The following is a 20,705-nucleotide window of genomic DNA, read 5'->3' on the forward strand; positions in this document are numbered from 1 at the left end:
GTCTGCCGTTTTGTTGTGCGTTCGAATTAAAAAAAGGGATAGGTCAAAGACAAGGTAATTTAATATACTTTCATGTCGTTTTGGAATTTTTCATTTCGGATAAGCCCCCAAGTGCCAATCCATGGTACCGCAAATCATGTTTTTTTCGAATGATCATATTCAAAGAGCGGTAGGGGAGAGGGGAAGGGGTTCACATATGAAAGCAAAATTTTAAATATTAGTGTAAAATGCAATGTTTAGAATGCGACAAACCCGAATCGATTCGCTTTTCGCGTTATCGAGAAAAGAATATATGAAATAAGGCAAGAAATATGGTGTAAAAAGTACCTACTCTGCCCCCTTAAGTGCTCGACTGGACTACTCGATTCAACTGCTCGACTGAACCACTCGACTTAACTGCTCGATTAAACTGGTTGACTGGACTGCTCGACTTAACTGCTCGACCGGACTGCTTGACTGATCAGCTTGATTTAACTGCTCGATTTGACTACTCGACTTGACTGTTCGACTCGACTGCTCGACCCAACTGCTTGACGCGATTGCTTGGTTATTCGGTGAAATCGTTTTCTGAAATTGCAAAATTTTGATGTTGCGTTAATTCGCTACTTATTATTCCGATATGCACGATAAAATTTAATGCGCATGTGCTACTCAGTTACGGAAACTGCTGAAAATTTATTAAATATATTTTCAGATGTATTTTATTGTGGTAGCTGTAAACTAAATCGAATAGGAAGATCTGACAGCAATACTTAGCTTTTTAAGCAGTTTTATAACTTTGTCGAACAAAGCAAAAACCTTCATTAGATTATGGCGGTTTCCGTTAAGCATAATCGGTTCTATTGCTGCTTTCAGCAGAGCCTAACTCTAGCTTATAGCCTGACACTTCAAGAGGTTATAAAAACCTTCTAAAGAGTGGGCCTCCTGGTTGGAATCTAGTTTTATAGCGGTCATCAGAAGGTGTTAGTGGAGCTCATAGTTGAGTGGTCAATAGATTTACGAACGACTGCAATATTTGAAAAAAATCCGAAGTTTCGTATTTTCCCTAAAAACTTTCTCGTTCATTGCTAAATAACTTTTTTGGCGTACATCGCTAAAATTAAATTTTGAATCAGATAGCTAACTTTAATTTTTTCTTTTTTTTTCTTGATTTATGGACGATTAATTTGATTTTCCTGAACGTTCAATGGCTTCAAAATTTATGTATCAGGAACTAGAAAGAGCATTTTTTATGAAAGTTTTTAAAGTAATTTTTTCTAGTTTTTTCTAACAAAAATTCCATTCTGAATAAGTTTTTTTGCAGAATTTTTACAGTGGTTTCAAACTCCAGCTCGGATGACCAAATACATGGATGCGTTTCTGAGAAATAAAAATTTTCTTTTACCAGCATAATTGTTTAACGGTATAACTAGATGCCAAATTAATAGCAGACCTTCATCAGATTTGTCCTGGAGCTATCATTTAAGTTTTGATTTAAAGTTTTCATCCAACAGCAATCGACTTTGATTGGACCTGAATTGAAATTTGATTCAAAACCAATCCCATTTTTGTGGCTAATTAAACTTAACTTGTTTGAAAGAATATGAAAAGTTTTTCAATCTTCTATAATGGTTGAGAAACGTATTTCAGTTGAGCTGAAGCTAAATTTCAGTAAGCTTGATTTCACACTCAACTCAAATATTTAGTTTTGAATCATCAGCAAACAAGCTGCTGCCGGCCAACCCTATTCCACAATCGCCGGGTCGATCCCAAATCAATCAGAGTAAAAACCCCGTCCGTTCTGAAACCAATTAAAAGAAAACTCTCCGAGGTTCACACAGTCGGGTGGGTCACTTCACCCGAAATAATAGCTGTACTACCACTACTACTGCTACCAGGGTTTGGCCGGAGTCGGATTGCCCCTCGAGCACCAGCAACAGCGTTTAATCCGATCTCCGCACGTGACGGTGACGGGTGCTGCGCTGCTGGCCCGTTCTTCGTGTCCAATCGAAGTCCGAAGCCGAGCGGAGCGACGATATGTTATTCATTTCGTTATCGAATTTAAGCGCCGTATCCTCTTGTCCCGGTTCCCGGACCGGCGGACAAGAACTGCTGAGCTCGAATTTATGTGCTTGTTTTCAATTCTCCGCTCTTCTTTCGAAGCGATTTTCCCCCAAGCGCCGATGGTTGCAATTGAAAAATTTAGACACCCGGCATTAGAGACGGGCAATGAAGCGAGTGATTGGTGCTAATGAAAGGAAAAGAAGTTTATTTCATTAGTGAAGTTATTTTAGAGGACAAAAAACTAATTTTCTCTTTCTTCTTCCTCGCGTACGTGTACGCGACACAGGTCGAACTCCGCAAGAACTGCGGCAACGGGATTGTCGAAGACGACGAAGAGTGCGATTGCGGCAGCGCTCTGGACTGCGACAAGACGGACCCGTGCTGCGATGGCATCACCTGCAAGCTGAAAAAGGAGTCCCAGTGCGCCACTGGACCATGCTGTGATAAATGTATTCTAAAGCCTCCGGGCGTGATCTGCCGGGATGCGCACAACGAGTGCGACCTGCCGGAGTACTGCAACGGGGAATCCGGACAGTGTCCGCCCGATGTACATAAGAAGAACGGGAACCCATGCGGGATGAACGCGACCGGATTTTCCACCGGTAAGTATCACCGCTGCCAGCATTGATCTCTATACCCTTTTTTATGTCGATAAAATAGGAAACGCATGGGGCGCAACAAGTTACCGTCTCAGCCTATCCGGTTGAAATCAGAAACTGTTTTCCATCCTCTTAACAATGTCTTCCCCGCAGGGATATACATGTAAGCTCCAGCTCCGGAGACAAAACATCGCATAAAATTCCATTCCTCATCTCATTCATTGTCGGGGTTGACACAAAAACAAGCCCTTCTTCTTGTTAATAATTCTCCCGTAAAAGCGGAGAAAGGATTCTACCCTTTACTGCACCTGACACCCTCTTTTACAAACAATGAGACTGACAGTAACTCCCGGAGCAACCGACTGCTGACTGCCGCCCGGGAGGTGAAAGTAACAGAAGTGCAGTGAAGCAAGATGTCTCATAGAAAAGTGACATATTTCTCTCCCATCTCCACCCGCCCCGGGACTACCCTTCCCGGGACCAAGTGATCCCGAAAACTGTTTCGCATTCAGTCAGCAGACAGTTCAACCTGAAATAGTTGCCAGGATACCCACAGCGCGGCGCAGGGTACACGCTTGGATGTTCCCAATTAGCGTGAAACATTTTCACCGTGTCACCGTGCTGCCACTGACTATTCCGGTCGGTTGTCGTCTTGGTAACCTACCCTCATCGGGGGGAAAGTTGTTCGTCGTACCTACCTACGACGGTGTACTTCACCTCATGAAGCGGTTGACACGGGAACCATAATTTACGCTCACTGTTCCGTTGTCAACCTCTGGCTTGATCCCGGCTCTCGGCTCTCCCAGCTACCGGTGTCGTCCTTGCGCGGGGAAGCAACGCGCGAAATTCTCGTTTATGGCGGTACGGGACTTTGCATGGTTTCGTAATTAGTTTTCCGATTTTTTTGTTATTGCTCTTCGTAGTTGCATATGAATATGCACGCTGCACAAACATCGATAAATAGCATTCAAAGCGCCCTACCATCTCGTCGGGGGAGTCTGCGGCTGAATTACAACAATTTGTTACCACTTTTCACATACAATCACTTAAACTTGATTGATTTCCATGGAGATGCTGCTCCGCAGCTCCGGCAACTACCATATCTGGAGGGTATAACTTTATAACTTTGCACGGATTCCAGAAAACTCGATGCAACGCCCCCACCATTCCACTCATCATCGTTATCGTTTGACTGATGACTCGTCGTTGTCTAAGCAACTAAGCCAGATAATGGTTGTTTAATTAGCGTAAAATGTTTCCGCTGCATTCGAAGAAGTGGCATAAAATTATTATAAGACATTGTCGATGTACGTCATCTCCTGATGTTTTTAACCGGGGCCAATTAAAATGAAACTAGTTCCGCTCAGCAGTGCACAGGGTACAGTGGGATGGTAAGTACCAGCTTCTATACGCTTCTTCGTCTTCGGATTCGGCTAGAACGAAAGAGGAATGGTGTGTCTTGGTTTAAACTTAGTTTTCCGGGGAATCACAGCAGTTAGTCAGGTAATGGAACTAAACTAAGTTAGCTTTCTCCTATGCAGGCGACTGTACAACTTTTAAGCTTTGAAATAGAGCTTAGCAAAGTTGGTGAGTACCTATATCAAAGACGAAGTCTAAGATGTGAAAACCACTGAGGCGTTTCATGTGAATCCGAAAAATCGATTCAAATCAACCCACTTCGGTTGGAATAAATATGGCTATTTCACGCTAAATGAAAAATTCATCCCAATTTAAAAACCTGATTTAATCCACCTAGTGGTGAAAGGAACCTTTGTTATACGGTCTTACTTGCTATTAGAAAGAATTAGATAGAAATCGACACGTCTTCAGAAAATAATTCATCTATTGGCAGCACTTATAAATTTTGATAGTTCCTTTTCTCATGAAATTGCTAAGTAAGTTGTTACTAATGTGGGTAAGTGCAAGTAAAATTAAGTTGTAAGAAATATTATTCTTTAACATATACATTGCGTAGTAAAGGCCTAGTTTATAGGTTTTTGAACTATGCATAATTACCTGTAATGCCATTCTATTTGGTTCACATCAATAAGGTTTTCTTGAATAAATTTCATCAATTTTTATTAACCTTCGGTTACTCAAGCTGCTGTATTTTTTACAACATGTGTAGGTTTTTGAATGCCATATTTTAAATTGTTAGGAAAACTGATCAGCATAAACCGACAGAAAATCACAGAAACGAAGCAAGCAGCTTGTGAGGTGTACCGCAATTGGCCCTAACTGGCATTTTATTCCGTTTCTTCATATAGAAAAATGGTGTCGGTATGCAGCAAAACTATCAGCAAATGTAAAATGTTTAAAATGTAGCCGTCTGTTGGTAGTCGAATAATTCGGAGTCAAAATTAGGGTGTTTTTTATAATCAAAGTTCTACAGATCCTAAACAAGCAGACATAGAGGTATACTACATTCAGTAAAGTTGTGTATTTTTACTATTTGTACAACTTTGTAATACTTGAAAAAGTCATACAACAATTACAAAAAGAGCCGAAGTAGAAAAATTGATTTTACAAGTGCATTTACAATAAATAAGATTTCTCTATCTTCGCTGAAGAGATAGAAGGTTACTGTCTTCAGCAAAATTTCTTGTAATAATATGCTCTAAAACTTTGCAGAACACATCAATGTGTTATATTGAAACTGAAGAAAAATATTTTTTTTATTTTACTTCTAGGCGGATTAGTCAAAATTTAAATGCTACCAGACGATAGAGCATTCAATTTTAAAAAACTCTGCCAAAGGTTTGATAAACTTAAAACCAAGTTTTCCTAGTCAAAAATCTATCGCGCACGTTTTCTTTGGTTTTGGGCTATTGTGCGCGCGAGTAACTATGTTACAAAAGTTAGCGCGAGTGTTCGAGGGTTAATATCTTTTGACCGGAAAAACCAATTCTTATGAAATTTTGCATATATATTCGTAGTGTCAAAACCTCTCGTTTGACATTAAAATAATTGAAATTAGGCAAATTAACTTGGTTAAAAACATTATAAATTATAGTTAATTTTGGTGTGGTGTATACAGTTGCTCATAACTTTCAAACTAAACGTCCAATCAAAAAACAATTCAATAGTGATCTATCCGGCTTTATTACCTTTCAAATGAAACTAATAGCGCAAAAATCGGTTTGGCCATCTCTGAGAAACAGGCGATCATTTGGACCTTGTCAAAACTGGTTTTTTAAGCGTAACTTTTAAACTGCATATTTGTTTTCGATGAAACTTGGTAGAAAGTTTAGCCATAGCAAGAGCTTTTATTTGGTACTAAGATCATTAAAATTGGTTGTGTAGTTCCGGAAAAAACCGTGTCACGTAGTTTTCACATTTTTGCTTATAACTTTTAAACGAAACGTCGTATCACGAAACAACTGAATGGTGATATACTAGGCATAAATACCTTTCAAACAAAAGTAATAGCGGATGAATCGGTTCAGCCATCTTCGAGAAACAGGCGATAGAAAATGAGCTGCACACACATACATACACACACACACACACACATACAGACATTGCTCAATTCGTCGAACCCTATCGATTGGTATATGACACTTGGCCCTCCGGGCCTTGGTTCTATTTCGCGTTTTTCGACCAATTTCTAAACCTTTGTTATATAGTATAACAAAGGTAAAAATTTATTGCTCAAGAAAGTATTGCAAAGTTGTTAGTTAAAATCGATTCTTCCTAACAGAATATATATTTTCATCCCAAATCTTCTCCAAACGTTGCTTGAAAGTATCCACAATCAATCCTTTGGTGCTCCCTAGTTTGCCTAGCATAAAAGTCGAGAGGATACAAATTTGGCGAAGAGGCAGGCCACTCTTTCGAAGAAATAAAATCCGGTAAATAACCCTCACGCTAAGCCTGTGCGTGTAGCTTTTGGCTGGTGAGACGGTGCAGAATATTGTTGGAAGCAGTATATTGTATACGTAATTTGTATGACGACTTTTCCGACGGATCCCATCACTTGGTGGACTTTAGCCGCTCTACTGTACTGTACTTACCCAACTTAGTTAGTAGCTGATTCAACAGCCCATGAGCCGAGAGGCATAGGGGGTTGATCAACAGGGATTTGTCATCTAGCGACAGTCCTTGGATCGAAAGATCTAGGGGGTCGCAGTGAGTGTCCGAACTAGCTAAATGTTGGGTTCAGAATGCTAAACAGGAGCATTATCAACTAACTTAGCCTGGTTAGGTGGCTTGCCGTCCTAAGGCAAAGCCTGTTGAACAAAGTTTCTCCATGTAACTCGGTTGAGGGCTACCGCTCTCCAATTCCTCGGACACCGGGTACTCTCTGCCAGATCTCGCTCCACCTGGTCTAACCATCTTGCTCGCTGCGCTCCCGGTCGTCTTGTTCCTACCGGATTTGAGGCGAACACAATCTTTGCAGGGTAGTTGTCCGGCATCCTTGCAACATGTTCTGCCCATCGTATCCGTCCAGCTTTAGCCATCTTTTGGATACTGGGTTCGCCATAAAGCTGTGCGAGTTCATGGTTCATCCTCCGCCTCCATACTCCGTTCTCCTGTACACCGCCGAAGATCGTTCTTAGCACTCGTCGTTCGAAAACTCCGAGCACTCGCAGGCCTCCTCGAGCATTGTCCATGTTTCATGCCCGTAGAGAACAACCGGTCTAATAAGCGTCTTGTACAGGGTGCACTTTGTACGGGGACTTAGTCTGCTCGACCGCAATTGCTTGTGGAGCCCATAGTAAGCACGACTTCCGCTGATAATACGCCTCTGAATCTCACGGCTGGTATCATTGTCCGCCGTTACCAGTGAGCCAAGGTACACAAATTCATCGACTACCTCAAACTCATCGCCATCGATCAATATACTACTGCCCAAGCGGTGTCGTTCCGCCTCGGTTCCGCTGGCCAGCATGTACTTTGTTTTAGACGTATTTACCTGCACCTGCAATTGCACCCTACTAATTGTTACAAATCAGCTAATTAAACGATTAACACCTATTTTCGGATGCATGAATACTCCGTCTACGCTGTTTGCCTACAAGACATCAGTTTCAAATAAATTCTTGCAGTATATGGATACTATCGGGCAAACAAAAGGGATGGTCACTTACTTTTCCACAACTGTTCACATTAAGGGTTTTTAAATTGCACTAGGTTTAATGTTTAACCCTCTAACGGGTAAGACCGTCTGTAGACGGCCTTCGCTTTTGGAGCTTCAGAGCCACATACGAAATTTGTTTTGAATTGACAATATGCAAAATGTGTTCAGAACAAATTTCTTAACATTTTGATATCAATATCACAACATTCTGACTATGCATTCAAAAGTTATCCTCTTTCAAAAACAAAAATTCCGAAAAATTTCGAAAATAATTATTGCGCGAATATTCCCTTTTTTACTTTTGACGAAAAAGGACATCTAGAACAAAATGATTGATCTTAAAGTTTTTTTATGAGTAAATTTCATGCTCTATTTCAATTTTATAATATATCTGAATTGAAAAAATATCTGGGCAGAGCGTTTGACATGAAAAACGAAAAAGAGAAATTGGACTTTTTCTAACCTGGCGCTGATCCAGATAATTATTTTTGCATGAAAATCAGAACTTAAGGTTATTTTGAGTGTACTTTCATGATAAAATAGTCATAAGCTTGATCGCATCGTTTTTACGATGTTGCCTGTTAGAGGGTTAAATGATAAAATTGGCTGAAGAGTAGGAGTGTTGCTGCACTTTAACGAATTGTTTACTTTCGGGACATCAAGTTGTCACTTTTTTTAAAGTCTGTTGTCATGGTCTTGGGAAGCAAAAGCGTGCTTACTTGTGATTGGCTGATGGGTTAATAGAGGTTTTCCGTTAAGAAAAGGAGGGGTATGACCTCCTTTTCTTATTTTTTCTCGAAATTACTCCCAATACGAGTGACAACCGCCCAGTTAGCTTCGAGGTACGATGCTAGTCTAACAAGCTAGTCGTCGTATGTTCGAATCTCGGCTAGTCGGTGCTTGCTAGTTAGAGTCAGGAGGATCGTTGCACTGGCCCCGTAATTTTCCTGTACTTTAACAGCCGTGCGAAGTCTGTCGATAAAGAAGGGTAATGTCTAAAGACGGTATAAACCCATGGCTTTGCTTGTTTTTAAATACGAGTGACTATGGTGCAAAAATATATTTTTTTCGTTGACACTAGAATTTACTACGATTTTTTAAACAATGCAAATTGTAAGAATGTTGAGTTTCTTTTCACCAAATCACGAATGTTGAGTTTTAAAAAATTCGTTTTGGCTGCACTGTTTCAAAATTTTCAGATTTTCTGGCAGCATTGCACAACAGATTTTGACATATGTATATCAGCGGTTGAGTGAAAAGGACAAAACGAATGAAAAGCTAATAATTACCTTCTTTTTCGTTTCGTGTGTTGCTTGCCACAAGAGTAAAGAGTGGCACAAATGGTTTCGAAGTGATAAAAATAGAGGACACTGGTACAAAAAGGCATGTAATACATCCGAGAAGTGACGGGTTGAAATATACGTATTTTAGTTTTTCATTTTTCCAGTAGTTAGAGGCTTTAATAAAGAAAGTTTTATATAGGCATCATTTCTAAGAGTCAAAACCGAACATTTAGTGGAAAATTTTTTTTTGACAGAAAACCTCTATTCTAACAGTGCTTAATATTTAAGTTTATTTCAATAGTGATTTACTAAATAAAATCTGTTTTTTTTGTACAAATCAATGCGTAGAAGATTTTCCGAACGATTGGTGCAAAAATATTTAAAATCGACCAGCAAATCTCTGAGTTTTTAACGTTCAAAATCTGACCACTTTTCATGCTTACATTTTTAGGAAACCCTACCTAGCCTAACCACGCCGTAAGACGTAGACTGATCTGAAAAGCTGTGCTCGAAAAAATGTACAGTCCTGCATGAACGCGAATATAAAACGCATTCAGCGCATATAGTTTTACCCTTGCTAGTATTCTTTTATGTGTCAGTCCATGGACATAACTACTGCACTCACGGGTGCCAAAAAGAACGACAAAAAGACAGCAAATAATCGACAAAAATACGAAGAAAAGGCGACAAAACAAAAGCAAAAATCAGAGGTGTTGTGCACAAGACCCGACCGCATAGGTGACGTTGGACTACGTAAGTCTCTTTGTAGCGATAGTAGGATGTATCCATGTATGTAACAATACGATTTTTCATGTATACAAGCTATATACGTAACTTTTATCAAAGTAGTAACATTATATATGTTTAATCCTCAACCGATTTTGGAGTTATATCCATGAATTGATTAAATCTATTTTAATAAAACCAATCGAAGTCACACTAAACCAAACAGTAAATAAATTTTCATGATCTGTTTCTACGTTCAATAGTGTTTTGCTCTGGTAATCGGTAGACGGTACGCGCGAGTTTTTATTTTGCATTTTATTTTTACAACTTTCCTGCGGCTTGCAAAAGGACACTGATAATAAAGCATTTACAAGCTGCAGACGTTTTGGAAGTGGCAGAACATGTCGCCCGTGACCAGAAAACTTATTTCCGTCATTTGTTGGTCATCCGCAACGGCGAAAAACTCAACTTTTCTCTCGTTGCCTCTGTTATTATGGTATTAACTTGGCAAGAAAATATAATAAACTCTTCAATCGTTGTGTGGGCCTTAAAAGGACCAACCGAAAAGCCTCAGTAGCTATGCGATCGGCGAAGCCGTTCGTGTATGGTCATTAGTCACGATGAAATACCAGTCCAGGTGGCCAACTGCAAGTGGTATGGGATAATTCTGGTCTTTGTGTTGTTGCGAGCAGCATATTTCCTGCTAATTCCAGAACTTCAGCAACCAGATATTCCATCACGGCAGCGAGACGAGTGCTCCAGCTCCAACAGTATACTTTCCTTGCCTCAGCAGCCGACGGACACGACCGACCGGGAACTGCAGACGTGCACGACTCGAGCGTGACTTTCGTTTGCCCTTGATGCTTTCTCTTTTGTCGCGTCTAGACATGCCAATGAGATGTTGACAGTAGCTCAGCTAGCGTTTGAATAATGCTGTTCGTCGGCTTACGTTGTGTTATATATATAGCAGAGCAAGCGACAAGAATCGGTCCCGCCTATTTTTCATGGTCCAGCATTCCATCATCTACGTTGAACAAACTGGAGCATTTCAATTTTAGTCTGAACAAAAGAGCAAAGTTACCAGTAATCCGTTCACCTTTTGCTGCCAAAAAAAACTTATGCGTAAACGTATTACTGTAGCATTGGTGACGGATGTATTTGTGTTGCTGAAGAAAACCGAAAGGAAAGCCCTAAGTTCCAAGTTTCCTAAGTTTCATCAATTTCCGAAAAGAGCGGTTTTCGGTTTAAGAACGAACAAATTCTTATGTGGAGTTACAAAAGATGTCACTAAAACTCTTAATACTAATACTGCTTATATGAAGATATAAAAAATGGTTGTTCTCCGCTGATCACAATAAAGTTTATTGGGCCAGCTATATTTATTATTACAAAACATGCGTTTTAATGGGTTTTCCTGAGCATTTGTTGCGGTGAATTAATGTTTAATTTGGTATTAACTTGGTTTTAATTGCTATTACTTATTCACGACAGACAATTTTTCAATGTGACGATTGTCTTGCTATAACATGTATTGCGAAGTTATCGATTTGACTATGAATAGAAGTGCGCTCAAAAACAATTTTTTTTCTAAGTTAGTTCGTTAAGAAAATTTTTGTAACTGTAATGCTCTACGACTGATTGACGACGAATAAATAAAACAATAAAGCTAACTGCGGCACCGCTCGTGTTGCCGTTGGTGGTACAGCACAATAAAGAATTATCAAGGCAAAGAGCAATCAAGGAAAAATGGTAGGATTTCATTTAGTTCTCTTGTAACTTTGTTATATTTCCGATCAATTGGTGTAAATATCTTGGAATTTTATTGAAAATTGACCTAATTATACTCTGGTTAAACATAGGTTCATTATTTTCAAATTAATTTTCAATAGTTCAACTTCAAGAATCCATACTCTTCTTATTTGGGTCAATTCTTAGAAGATTCTCCGATCGATTGGTATAAGAATATTGGAAATCGGTCGGGAAACCGCTAAGCTGTTAGCGTTCAAAACCTGACCATTTTTCGAGAAGGATTTTTTGGATTGACACCCTATCCCAAACCTTGCCGTAAGACGTATCCCAATCCCAAACCTTGCCGTAAGAGATGAGGACAATACAATGAAAAGGCGCTAAAACAGCAACAACAAAAAAACAAAAAACACGTTAGAAAATGACAAAGGCTACAAAAAAGATGTCAAAAATTCGGTGAAATGTTGTCGACAAGATAACAATTAAATGACGAAAAGAAGCTAAACCAACGACAAAACATGTCTATACACGATAAAGAAAACAAAAACACAGGAAAAAGACGTTTTAAAGTATTAAAAAGGCGACGAAACAAAAAGGATGATAAAAACGACAAATCCGACAAATAATGTGACAAAAATGCCAAAAGCAAACGCCAAAAAACGATTGACAGAGGACAAAAATACGTCGAAATGATGGCACCAAAAACCATGAAAAGACGATAGAAGTATGGCACAGACAGATGACAAAAAGACGACTTATACAAAGAGAAGACAGCAATACAAGAGAAGATAACAACAACAGCAATAAGTTGACAAAAAGACAACGAAGAGGCGGCGAACAGACGATGGAAAAATGACGAAAAAATGATGACGAGTAGACGAAAAACCGATGCAAGACGGCAAAATATGATAAAAAGACACCGAAAAAACGCCAGAACAGCACTCAAAAATGCAAAAAAAAGACAATAAGAAACGATGAAATGTCGATAAATGGATGAAAAAAGGGCGGCAATTAAGAGACTATAAAAAGACTGTAAAACTGCAACTAAAAACGGATAAAAAGGTGATAGAAAGCCGACGAAAAATTAAAAATGAAACAATTTGTTGTCTGGGAAACAAATAGGTCGACGAAAATATGCCCTAAAAGTGACGAAAAGACAACAAAAAAAAGCGGAATTACGATAAAAAACAATGAAAAGATAAAAAAAAAATAATCTAAAATAATCTAATCTAAAAATAATAAAAACGGGATAAATGGCTAAAAGCCACCGAAATTTCGTCGCTTTTTCGGCCAGAACGAGACGCAAAAACGACATACAAACGATGGAAATACTACAAAAATATGATGAAAACGATGAATAGACGCCAATGCAGCGACAAAAAAAACGTTTAGAAAGCATAAAAAACTAAACAAAGACAACGACAAAAAAGACTACACAATGCCGACGAAAAGACACCAATGCAGCAACAAAAATATAAAAAACGGCCGAAAATATGATGATGATGATGATGATGGGCCCACCTCTTACCCCTACGGAGGTTTGAGGTAGACGATTTATCTATATGATAATTATTATAAAAATAAACCAGGAAAACAAAAAAAAACGGACTGGTTTTTTTTCACACAGATACAAATTCCTTTAGCAAATTTCTAATGGCTAACACTAGCATGACTACGAACAATTAAACTCTCAAGTCATTCAAGCTAGAATACCCAGCTAAAATATCGACGAAAAATGCCAAAAACGAAGCTGGTAAAACGACGAACAGACGATGGGACTAATATGAAAATACGATGAAGACGATGAAAGGACGCCAAAGCAGCGACAAAAGTACAAATAATCACGACAAAAACACTTTTAAAAAGTGTGAAATACGACCGACAAAATATGCAAAAAACGAAGAAAAATTACGAATATGTGACAGAAAGCAGGTATAATGACGACGCAAAGAAGTCAAAAGAGGGACAAAAATGGCAAAAAGTAATCAACAAGAAACCCAACACACACAGAAAACGGAACAAAAAGTGTCAAAAAAGCGGCAAACTATTCTAAAATAAAAGAAGACAAATACAAAACTGAAAGAACGACGAAACGACGGTAAAAAAACAACATTTTGGTTGTCATTTTTATTTATCCGACGGGCAGTGGGTTAAAATGCCACTGTGACGTCCGTCTTAATGATCATCTTTTGTGGAAGTTTTAACTGTCTTTACAACAAACAGAATGATAAGAAAGGTGAGTAAATGACAAAAAAGGCAAAACAACAACACAAAATGATGAAAAGTCGTTAACCTCAAAGATAATTATAATAAATTTTGTAGAAGAAACAAGGCATCTACAGCAGTTTTTATTGTGAACATTGAAACTTACGGTAAATTTATTGTAAAAGTGCCACAAAATCAAATTTTATTAATATTTTGATTTTTTATTTTATGCTATAGAATTGGCCATATTTCGTCAAATTTACTGCCTTTTTTAATTATATTTTGTTTTTTCGCCTAAAAAAATACCATAAAAGGACGATAACTTTTACTGTAAATGAAAATCAATGAAAACAATCTAGATTGTTTTTATTGTTAAGATACTTAACAACCCGTCATTTTTATGGTAGAATCTCTGAAAACCATGAAAGTTATGGTGGACAACAATACGTTTGATAGTTTGGTTATCTCTTCGGACGATAAATTTTATTGTTTTTACTGTATTTTGTATCTACTTGTTACCATATTTTTTATCTTTGTGTTATGGTTATTTTTTCCGGGAAAACATCTAGAAATGAAGAAAAATCGACAAAATGGCAGTGCCAAACTAACAACAACAAAAACGGAAAAATCCGTTGAAAAAACGTGACAAAAAAGGCAAAAAGGAGGCAAATAACAAATGGACGACACAGATGTAATTTTAAGATGGAGGAAAGGTCACGAAAAGATGACAAAAATACGGTGAATACGCGTCGAAAACATAATAAACCGATATCGAAAAGATGACGTCAAAACGATGGAAAGGTAGCAAATAGACGACCAAAACACGAGGAACAGGCGACGAAAAGACAGCGAAAGTAGGTGAACAGTTGATGAATATAAAATACGAAAGATGACAAAAATACGATGAAAAGACGCCGAAAGAACGCCAAAAAAAGAGACAAAAAATGTCAAGAGAGAAAATAAAAAAACGACGAAAAGACGGCAATTATCAAAATTTTTACTTTGTAAACGTATATTTCAAATAGGTAACAAAATAGTACTACGCAGCAACAGTCAAGCATTCTTCAGGGTACGGAAAATATTTCATGCTGCTGTCAATTAGGCACTGACCTGTGTGATTCACACTTGGAGAGTATACTGTCTGCGTTTCATTTCATTTCCGATTGTCAGTTCAAAAGAACTGACTGGGATCTCGTCGTAATATTCCCGCTGCAGGGGAAGGTATTTCAAACAAAGTTTAATTCAATCTTCAATTGCGACACAAAAGACCATGCGTTTCCATATCTTGAATTGTTCTCATATATTTAGAGTAGACGCATGGTAATCTATAGATTAAAAGAGTTACATTTTACTTTTGCTTTTTTTTCTCCCATGCAGGTTACTGTTTCAACGGAGTCTGCCCGACGACGGCGGCCCAGTGCGAACGGATCTGGGGCTACAGCGGCACCGGAGCCGATCGGGTTTGCTACGAGCAGTTCAACTCGAAGGGTTCAATCAATGGACACTGCGGGAAGGACACCACCGGCAACTACATCAAGTGCGAACCGGAGTAAGTATTACCGTTTGACCGACCTTCATTCGACTGCAAACATCCATCCTAACTTACTGCACTCCTGGGAAGTAGATTTTCCTCGTCTCGTAGTACTGCATGAAAGTGCAGTGTCAACAAGTTTAGCTACCCTTCCATTGCATTGGCGACCTTTTCCACTCTCTCCTGGGATCATTAATCAAAGCGATGATAAATATGTTGGCCGAACCTGCTACGGCAAGGCGCAAACGGACGACGACGGTTGCACAAACTGTCGTCGTAGCGTCGAAAGAACAGCGACGACATCGTTTTCTGTTCCTTATTCGCCCTGACAATGTGTCAGTGCAAATTAATCATTACGGTTGCAGACGTAACTCACACGCAGCACTGCTGCTAACTAACCACTTGCTTAGCAGCAAAAGCAGAGAACGTCTTACCCTCGTGAATGCAAGCACACCACAGCTCATGGTTTCTCTCGCAGGACGCAGGAGTGCAGTGACGATCGCACATTTGTCTTCAACAGGAAATTGCTTCCGTTTTCCGAAGACCACCTGCACAATGGCAAAATGTCCATTATTCATCGTGAAATTAATAATAACTATTGTTGATAATAATGATACTGCTATTAGTCAGCACATACTTACCGGCTGTCAGTTCTTGCCTAACACGTTACCCGCCGGAGGCGGAATAAACTTTAATATTGTTACAATCATCCTCCTTTGGGTGGCAAAGTTGTCGAACTTTTACACACGCCACTCTCGTCATCGTTTCCAATCAATTTCATTCACAAGGAACCTTCATTACTGCTACCCGTGGCATGGGTAGAGAAATCCTTCCGAAAGACAGATCGTCCATCCGTCCCGCGAAAGCCGTGTAATCAACACTGCGGCTAAATTACACAACAAAGCTTCCAAATGAAGCGGCGGCGGCGCTCGCCAATGAGCGTTCGGTTCAGCCGACGGCCATTCATCATTAGGCGCCTTTACCTAACCTCATCGAATGTGCACACCGGGGAATCCGCGCCGGGTCACCACAGTCGAGCCCGGTTCTGCTGCCGGCTGGCGACTGAACACCGTAGCAATAGTGTGTGTGCGTTCTCGCAACGCACGGGAACGCACCATCGAACGACCGACCGACCGACACACTGCGGCAGCAGCACCAATATATGGCTAACCTTCACTCTCCGCTCGAAACCGCAATTGTTTGCACCGTTTTCGATCCGGCTAAAAAGCCACCTCCTATGACCGGTACTAATCTCTCCCGGCTTCTGTTTTTCTCTTCCACCATGCCATCCATGACATCCATCCAGGAACATCCAGTGCGGTTCGCTGCAATGCAAGGACGGCGATCGGACGCCGGTGGAGGACTGCAGCGACCATCTTTACTCTAGGGCAATTATTTCAATTAAGGGCATCGAGTACGAGTGCAAGTGAGTATAGCCATTACCAGCGTGGCAGCGACCGCGACCAGTGCACCGTCCCGATCGGGCACCGTAACGGGCGACGCAAAGAAATGATGCATGTTCTCCCGTTTCTGTTTCTTCTCCGGCGTCGTCGTCCTCCCATCGCCACTACAGGTCGATCACCGGTTCGTCAACGGGCGCGGCCACACCACCGTTCGGGCTGGTTCGCGACGGCACCCCGTGCGGTGACAATCTGATCTGCGTCAACCAGACCTGCGTCAGCATTTTCCCGTACATCGACCAGACCAAGTGCCCCAGCAATCACAACAATCTGGAGTGCTCCGGGAACGGGGTAAGTAAGATGAAGGGGGGGAGAGGTTTACTAACTTCCCTCAAAAAGAGGAAAATTTAGACATAAAAATTTGGAAATTATGCTGTAAGTCACTCGCATATAGGGGATAATTTTTCGTTGTCCGTCGTTTCGACACTTTATAGGTGTCTATTTTCAAAGGTACCGTGCCTAATTCTGGACGATTGCCGATTTGATTTACATATTGACAAAATACTAGCTTTTAACAACGTAATAACTACATTCTTCATGTGATGATTTTATATTACTAAAATGGTTATAATGACTATATTGTTGTCAATATGTAGCTCAAAACTTGCAACTGTCCAGAATTAGGCATTGTCTTGAATATGGTGCTGGCACGGTAATCTCAATAATCGTGTTTTTAGTTTTTATAAAATAACTAAAACTTAACTACAACGCAAAAAAATGCAAAATCTCATTCAAACTAATAACGATTAATTGGCAATTGGGCAAATAAAAAATAAGGTTTAAAGTGAAACAAGAAAAAACAAAAAAAAACTTAAAATATATATTTGGAACGCCTGAGAAGAGTCAAACAGAGAAAAGAATGACAGGGTGGTGTCCGTCTCAAGTAACAATTTGGGTTTTATTACACTCTTATGATGGCCTTTAAGACCAAAATTGGTCATGAAGACAACCATAAGAGTACAATAAAACTCACATTGTTGCTTGGGGAGACACATCCATAGGTGCTTTAAGCAATTACAAGTTGATATTCATATTACCGAATTAATCTCTCATCGATTTCGGGCATCGAAATTCTTTCGTGTCAAATGATAACACGTGACAAGCAGCTTTGTAAATGCAGTCATTTTTGCCAGGTTAAATCCTATGCATAGTGCACAGTAAGTGGTCCAAAAGGGTGAAAAGTGGAACTTTTTTCCTTGTGTCTTTTGCTTTCATTTTATCATTTATGGTCTTCAGCAATTTTGTTTGTATGAATATCCCCTCAATCTAAAACTCCCTACGATAAAACTGAACCTTGTCGTGGTGTAGGGCTTTTTAACTAATCAGTAAATGAACAGCGGTCACGTTTACTTCTGAATGTGGGTATATGTCAAAATACTTTTGTGATTTCAAGTGGGACTCGGGGTAAAAATTTACCAAATGTGATTGTTGCGTTGTTCAGAAAGTGCTTTTATTCCGTTTAAGAATAAGGCCAGTATGGGGATCTCTGACAATAGATTAAGTTTTCTGGGATTCATCCCTATTTATCACAACTGTCACAAATATCTCCGAAAAATGTCGGATTGATTGAGTTGGTCGGGGGCTTAGGGTTAGCAAGGGTATGTAAGCGGGATACCAGATCCGATTGGATGCCGAAGGACCACTCTGTAATGATTACGGGTAATAGCACTTCTTAGGTAGCAGATGGGAAAATTAAGTCAATTCGTGTCGCGTGTTCGAGTTTCGGCTAGGCTGTGCTGCTAGATAGAGTAGGATTTTTGCACTGGCCTCGTGGCTGTCCTGAGCTCTGATGGCCGCCCGCGGGCTCTGTTTAAGCCCAGAGCTTTACAGCACTTTGGTCTCGAGGGTTGGAAGGCGGGCGAGTCTCTATATTTTGAAGCTTCTGTCGACTACCGCGAACGTCCAGCTTGTGCTGCGCTCAATTTGCTTTGTATCGTGGGAATGCATTGTGAATGCTAAGGGGATGAAAGATTAAATTTGCCCTGATAAGTTGATAACCACTAATGCTCCGAAATTTGTCTTACCTATTGGTTCATTTGTGGTTGTTTGTGTTGGAAACTGAAAGCGGGCGCGCGGTTGAAGACCGGTGTCAGGCGGGGCTGACGAATCCTCCACTTCTTCACTATACCACATATTGCAACTCGAGTGGTACAAAAAGTCCAAAGCACATTTACAAATTCGATCTATTATTTTTCTTCTCATTATCATCATTATCATCATCATCGTCATCATCATCATTATATTTAAAATATGACATTCCGGCCTTTGGCAGAGAGATCTTAGAGTCAGTTCGTGGAGTCCGCGCAGGGCCGAAACGCCTCCGCCTGCGGGTATAGGCGTGACGGCTATGCTTGGGGCTCTACCTGTGTTTTAGTGGGCGCCAGTGCCTGTCTCGTCAGGTAGAACTGATGTTTAAGGTCTCCCTGACACTTTGTTGACATCACAAAAGGGCCCAGCGCAGAGTTTTATACGCTATTAAGCGACCAGTTGGATAACCCGAAAAAAGGAAAAAAAAAATGAATATCCCCTCAATCTAAAACTGTCAAAAGTTCGTCATCGTTTACTTTTTTGTGATAGAAAATATAGACATAGTTTCTTCGGCAAAGTTAAAATATTGTAAAAACAAGCAACTTTGCTGAAGAAACAATATTTCTATCTTTAACGAGTGCTGAACTGTAGGGCATATTCTTTGAAATTTCTTTAAAAATTAATTTTTCATTCATAGCTTTTGTTAGTTGCATTTTACAAGAATACAATGTTCTAGGTAATTATCGAAGCTCTCAAAACACACGTTTTTGCAGAAGATCGCAAATCTCCGGGACTTTTACTTTCTAAGTTATCATATATTCAAGCTTTAAATTTCCGTAGCTTCACGAGCCTATGGGGTAAAATGGGACAAGTGACCAATTTCTATCTCTATCGAGTGCAGAGTTATAGAGCATTTTCCTTGGAAATTTTTTACAAATAAGCTTTTCATACTTGACTGATGTTGGTTGCATTCTACAGGAATATATGGTTCTAGGCGATTATTGAAGGACTCAAAATACACGTTTTGCCAGAAGATTGCAAATCTCTAGGACCTTTCCTTCCAAAGTTATCGCTTTTGGCTCGCGAAATTAAGGAAAAATAAAGCTCAAATAAGCGATAACTTTGTTAGGAAAGGTCCTAGAGATTTGCAACCTTCTGCAAAACATGTGTTTTGTGTCTTTCAATAATCGCTTAGAACCAAATATTCCTGTAAAATGCAACCAACATACGCTAAATATGAAAATCTTATTTTTAAAGAATTTCCAAATAAAATGCTCTATAGTTCTGCCCTCGAAAGAGATAGAAAAGTCATTTCTTTAGCAAAATTGTTTATCTTTATATTTCATATGACTTTGCTGAAGAAACCATGTGTCTATCTACGAACACAAAAACAATGGACGTGTATCGAGCCTGTTAGCGAACGCGAAACACATAAAACGTATGCTTGCCGTACTATCATTTGGGTGGTTAGGGACAGGCGGAACCCGTACAAGTTTATAGTACTCGACTTAAGCTTTAGGATGAAGCCCTGATTTCATAAATCCGCTTGCCCCATTTTACCCCATAGGCTCGTGAAGCTTAAATTTAACGGAAATTTAAAGCTTGAATGTGCGATAGCTCAGCAAGTGAAGGTCCAAGAGATTTGCGGTCTTCTGCAAAAACGTGTATTCTGAGAGCTTCGATAATTGCCTAGAACATTGTATTCTTGTAAAATGCAACTAACAAAAGCTAAGTATGAAAAATCAATTTTTAAAGAAGTGTTTAAGAATATGCCACGTAGTTCAGCACTCCCTAAAGATAGAAATTTTATTTCTTCAGCAAAGTTGCTTGTTTTTACAATATTTACAACTTTGCGGAAGAAACTATGTCTATATTTTCTAACACAAAAAAGTTATTTTTTTATTTTCATTACAGTAAGCGATGACTAACTTTTTACAGTTTTTGATTAAGGGGGATATTCATACGAACAAAAGTGCTGAAGACCGGTGGCACGGACACTTCACC

General features: G+C 39.6%; 1 protein-coding gene across 1 annotated transcript in view; it reads left to right on the plus strand.

Moving 5' to 3' along the window:
- The window catches only part of LOC128732897 (disintegrin and metalloproteinase domain-containing protein 30), a 439,446-nt gene that overhangs the window by 314,731 nt on the left and 104,010 nt on the right, over positions 1 to 20,705 (plus strand). Inside the window, exons 10-13 of the mRNA XM_053826334.1 lie at positions 2,330 to 2,645; positions 15,060 to 15,231; positions 16,520 to 16,639; positions 16,787 to 16,964. Of these exons, the coding sequence (XP_053682309.1) occupies positions 2,330 to 2,645; positions 15,060 to 15,231; positions 16,520 to 16,639; positions 16,787 to 16,964 (786 nt within the window). The remainder of the gene's footprint in view (positions 1 to 2,329; positions 2,646 to 15,059; positions 15,232 to 16,519; positions 16,640 to 16,786; positions 16,965 to 20,705) is intronic.

This window comes from Sabethes cyaneus, chromosome 1, assembly GCF_943734655.1.
Source record: "Sabethes cyaneus chromosome 1, idSabCyanKW18_F2, whole genome shotgun sequence".
In the NCBI taxonomy this organism is placed as follows: domain Eukaryota; kingdom Metazoa; phylum Arthropoda; class Insecta; order Diptera; family Culicidae; genus Sabethes; species Sabethes cyaneus.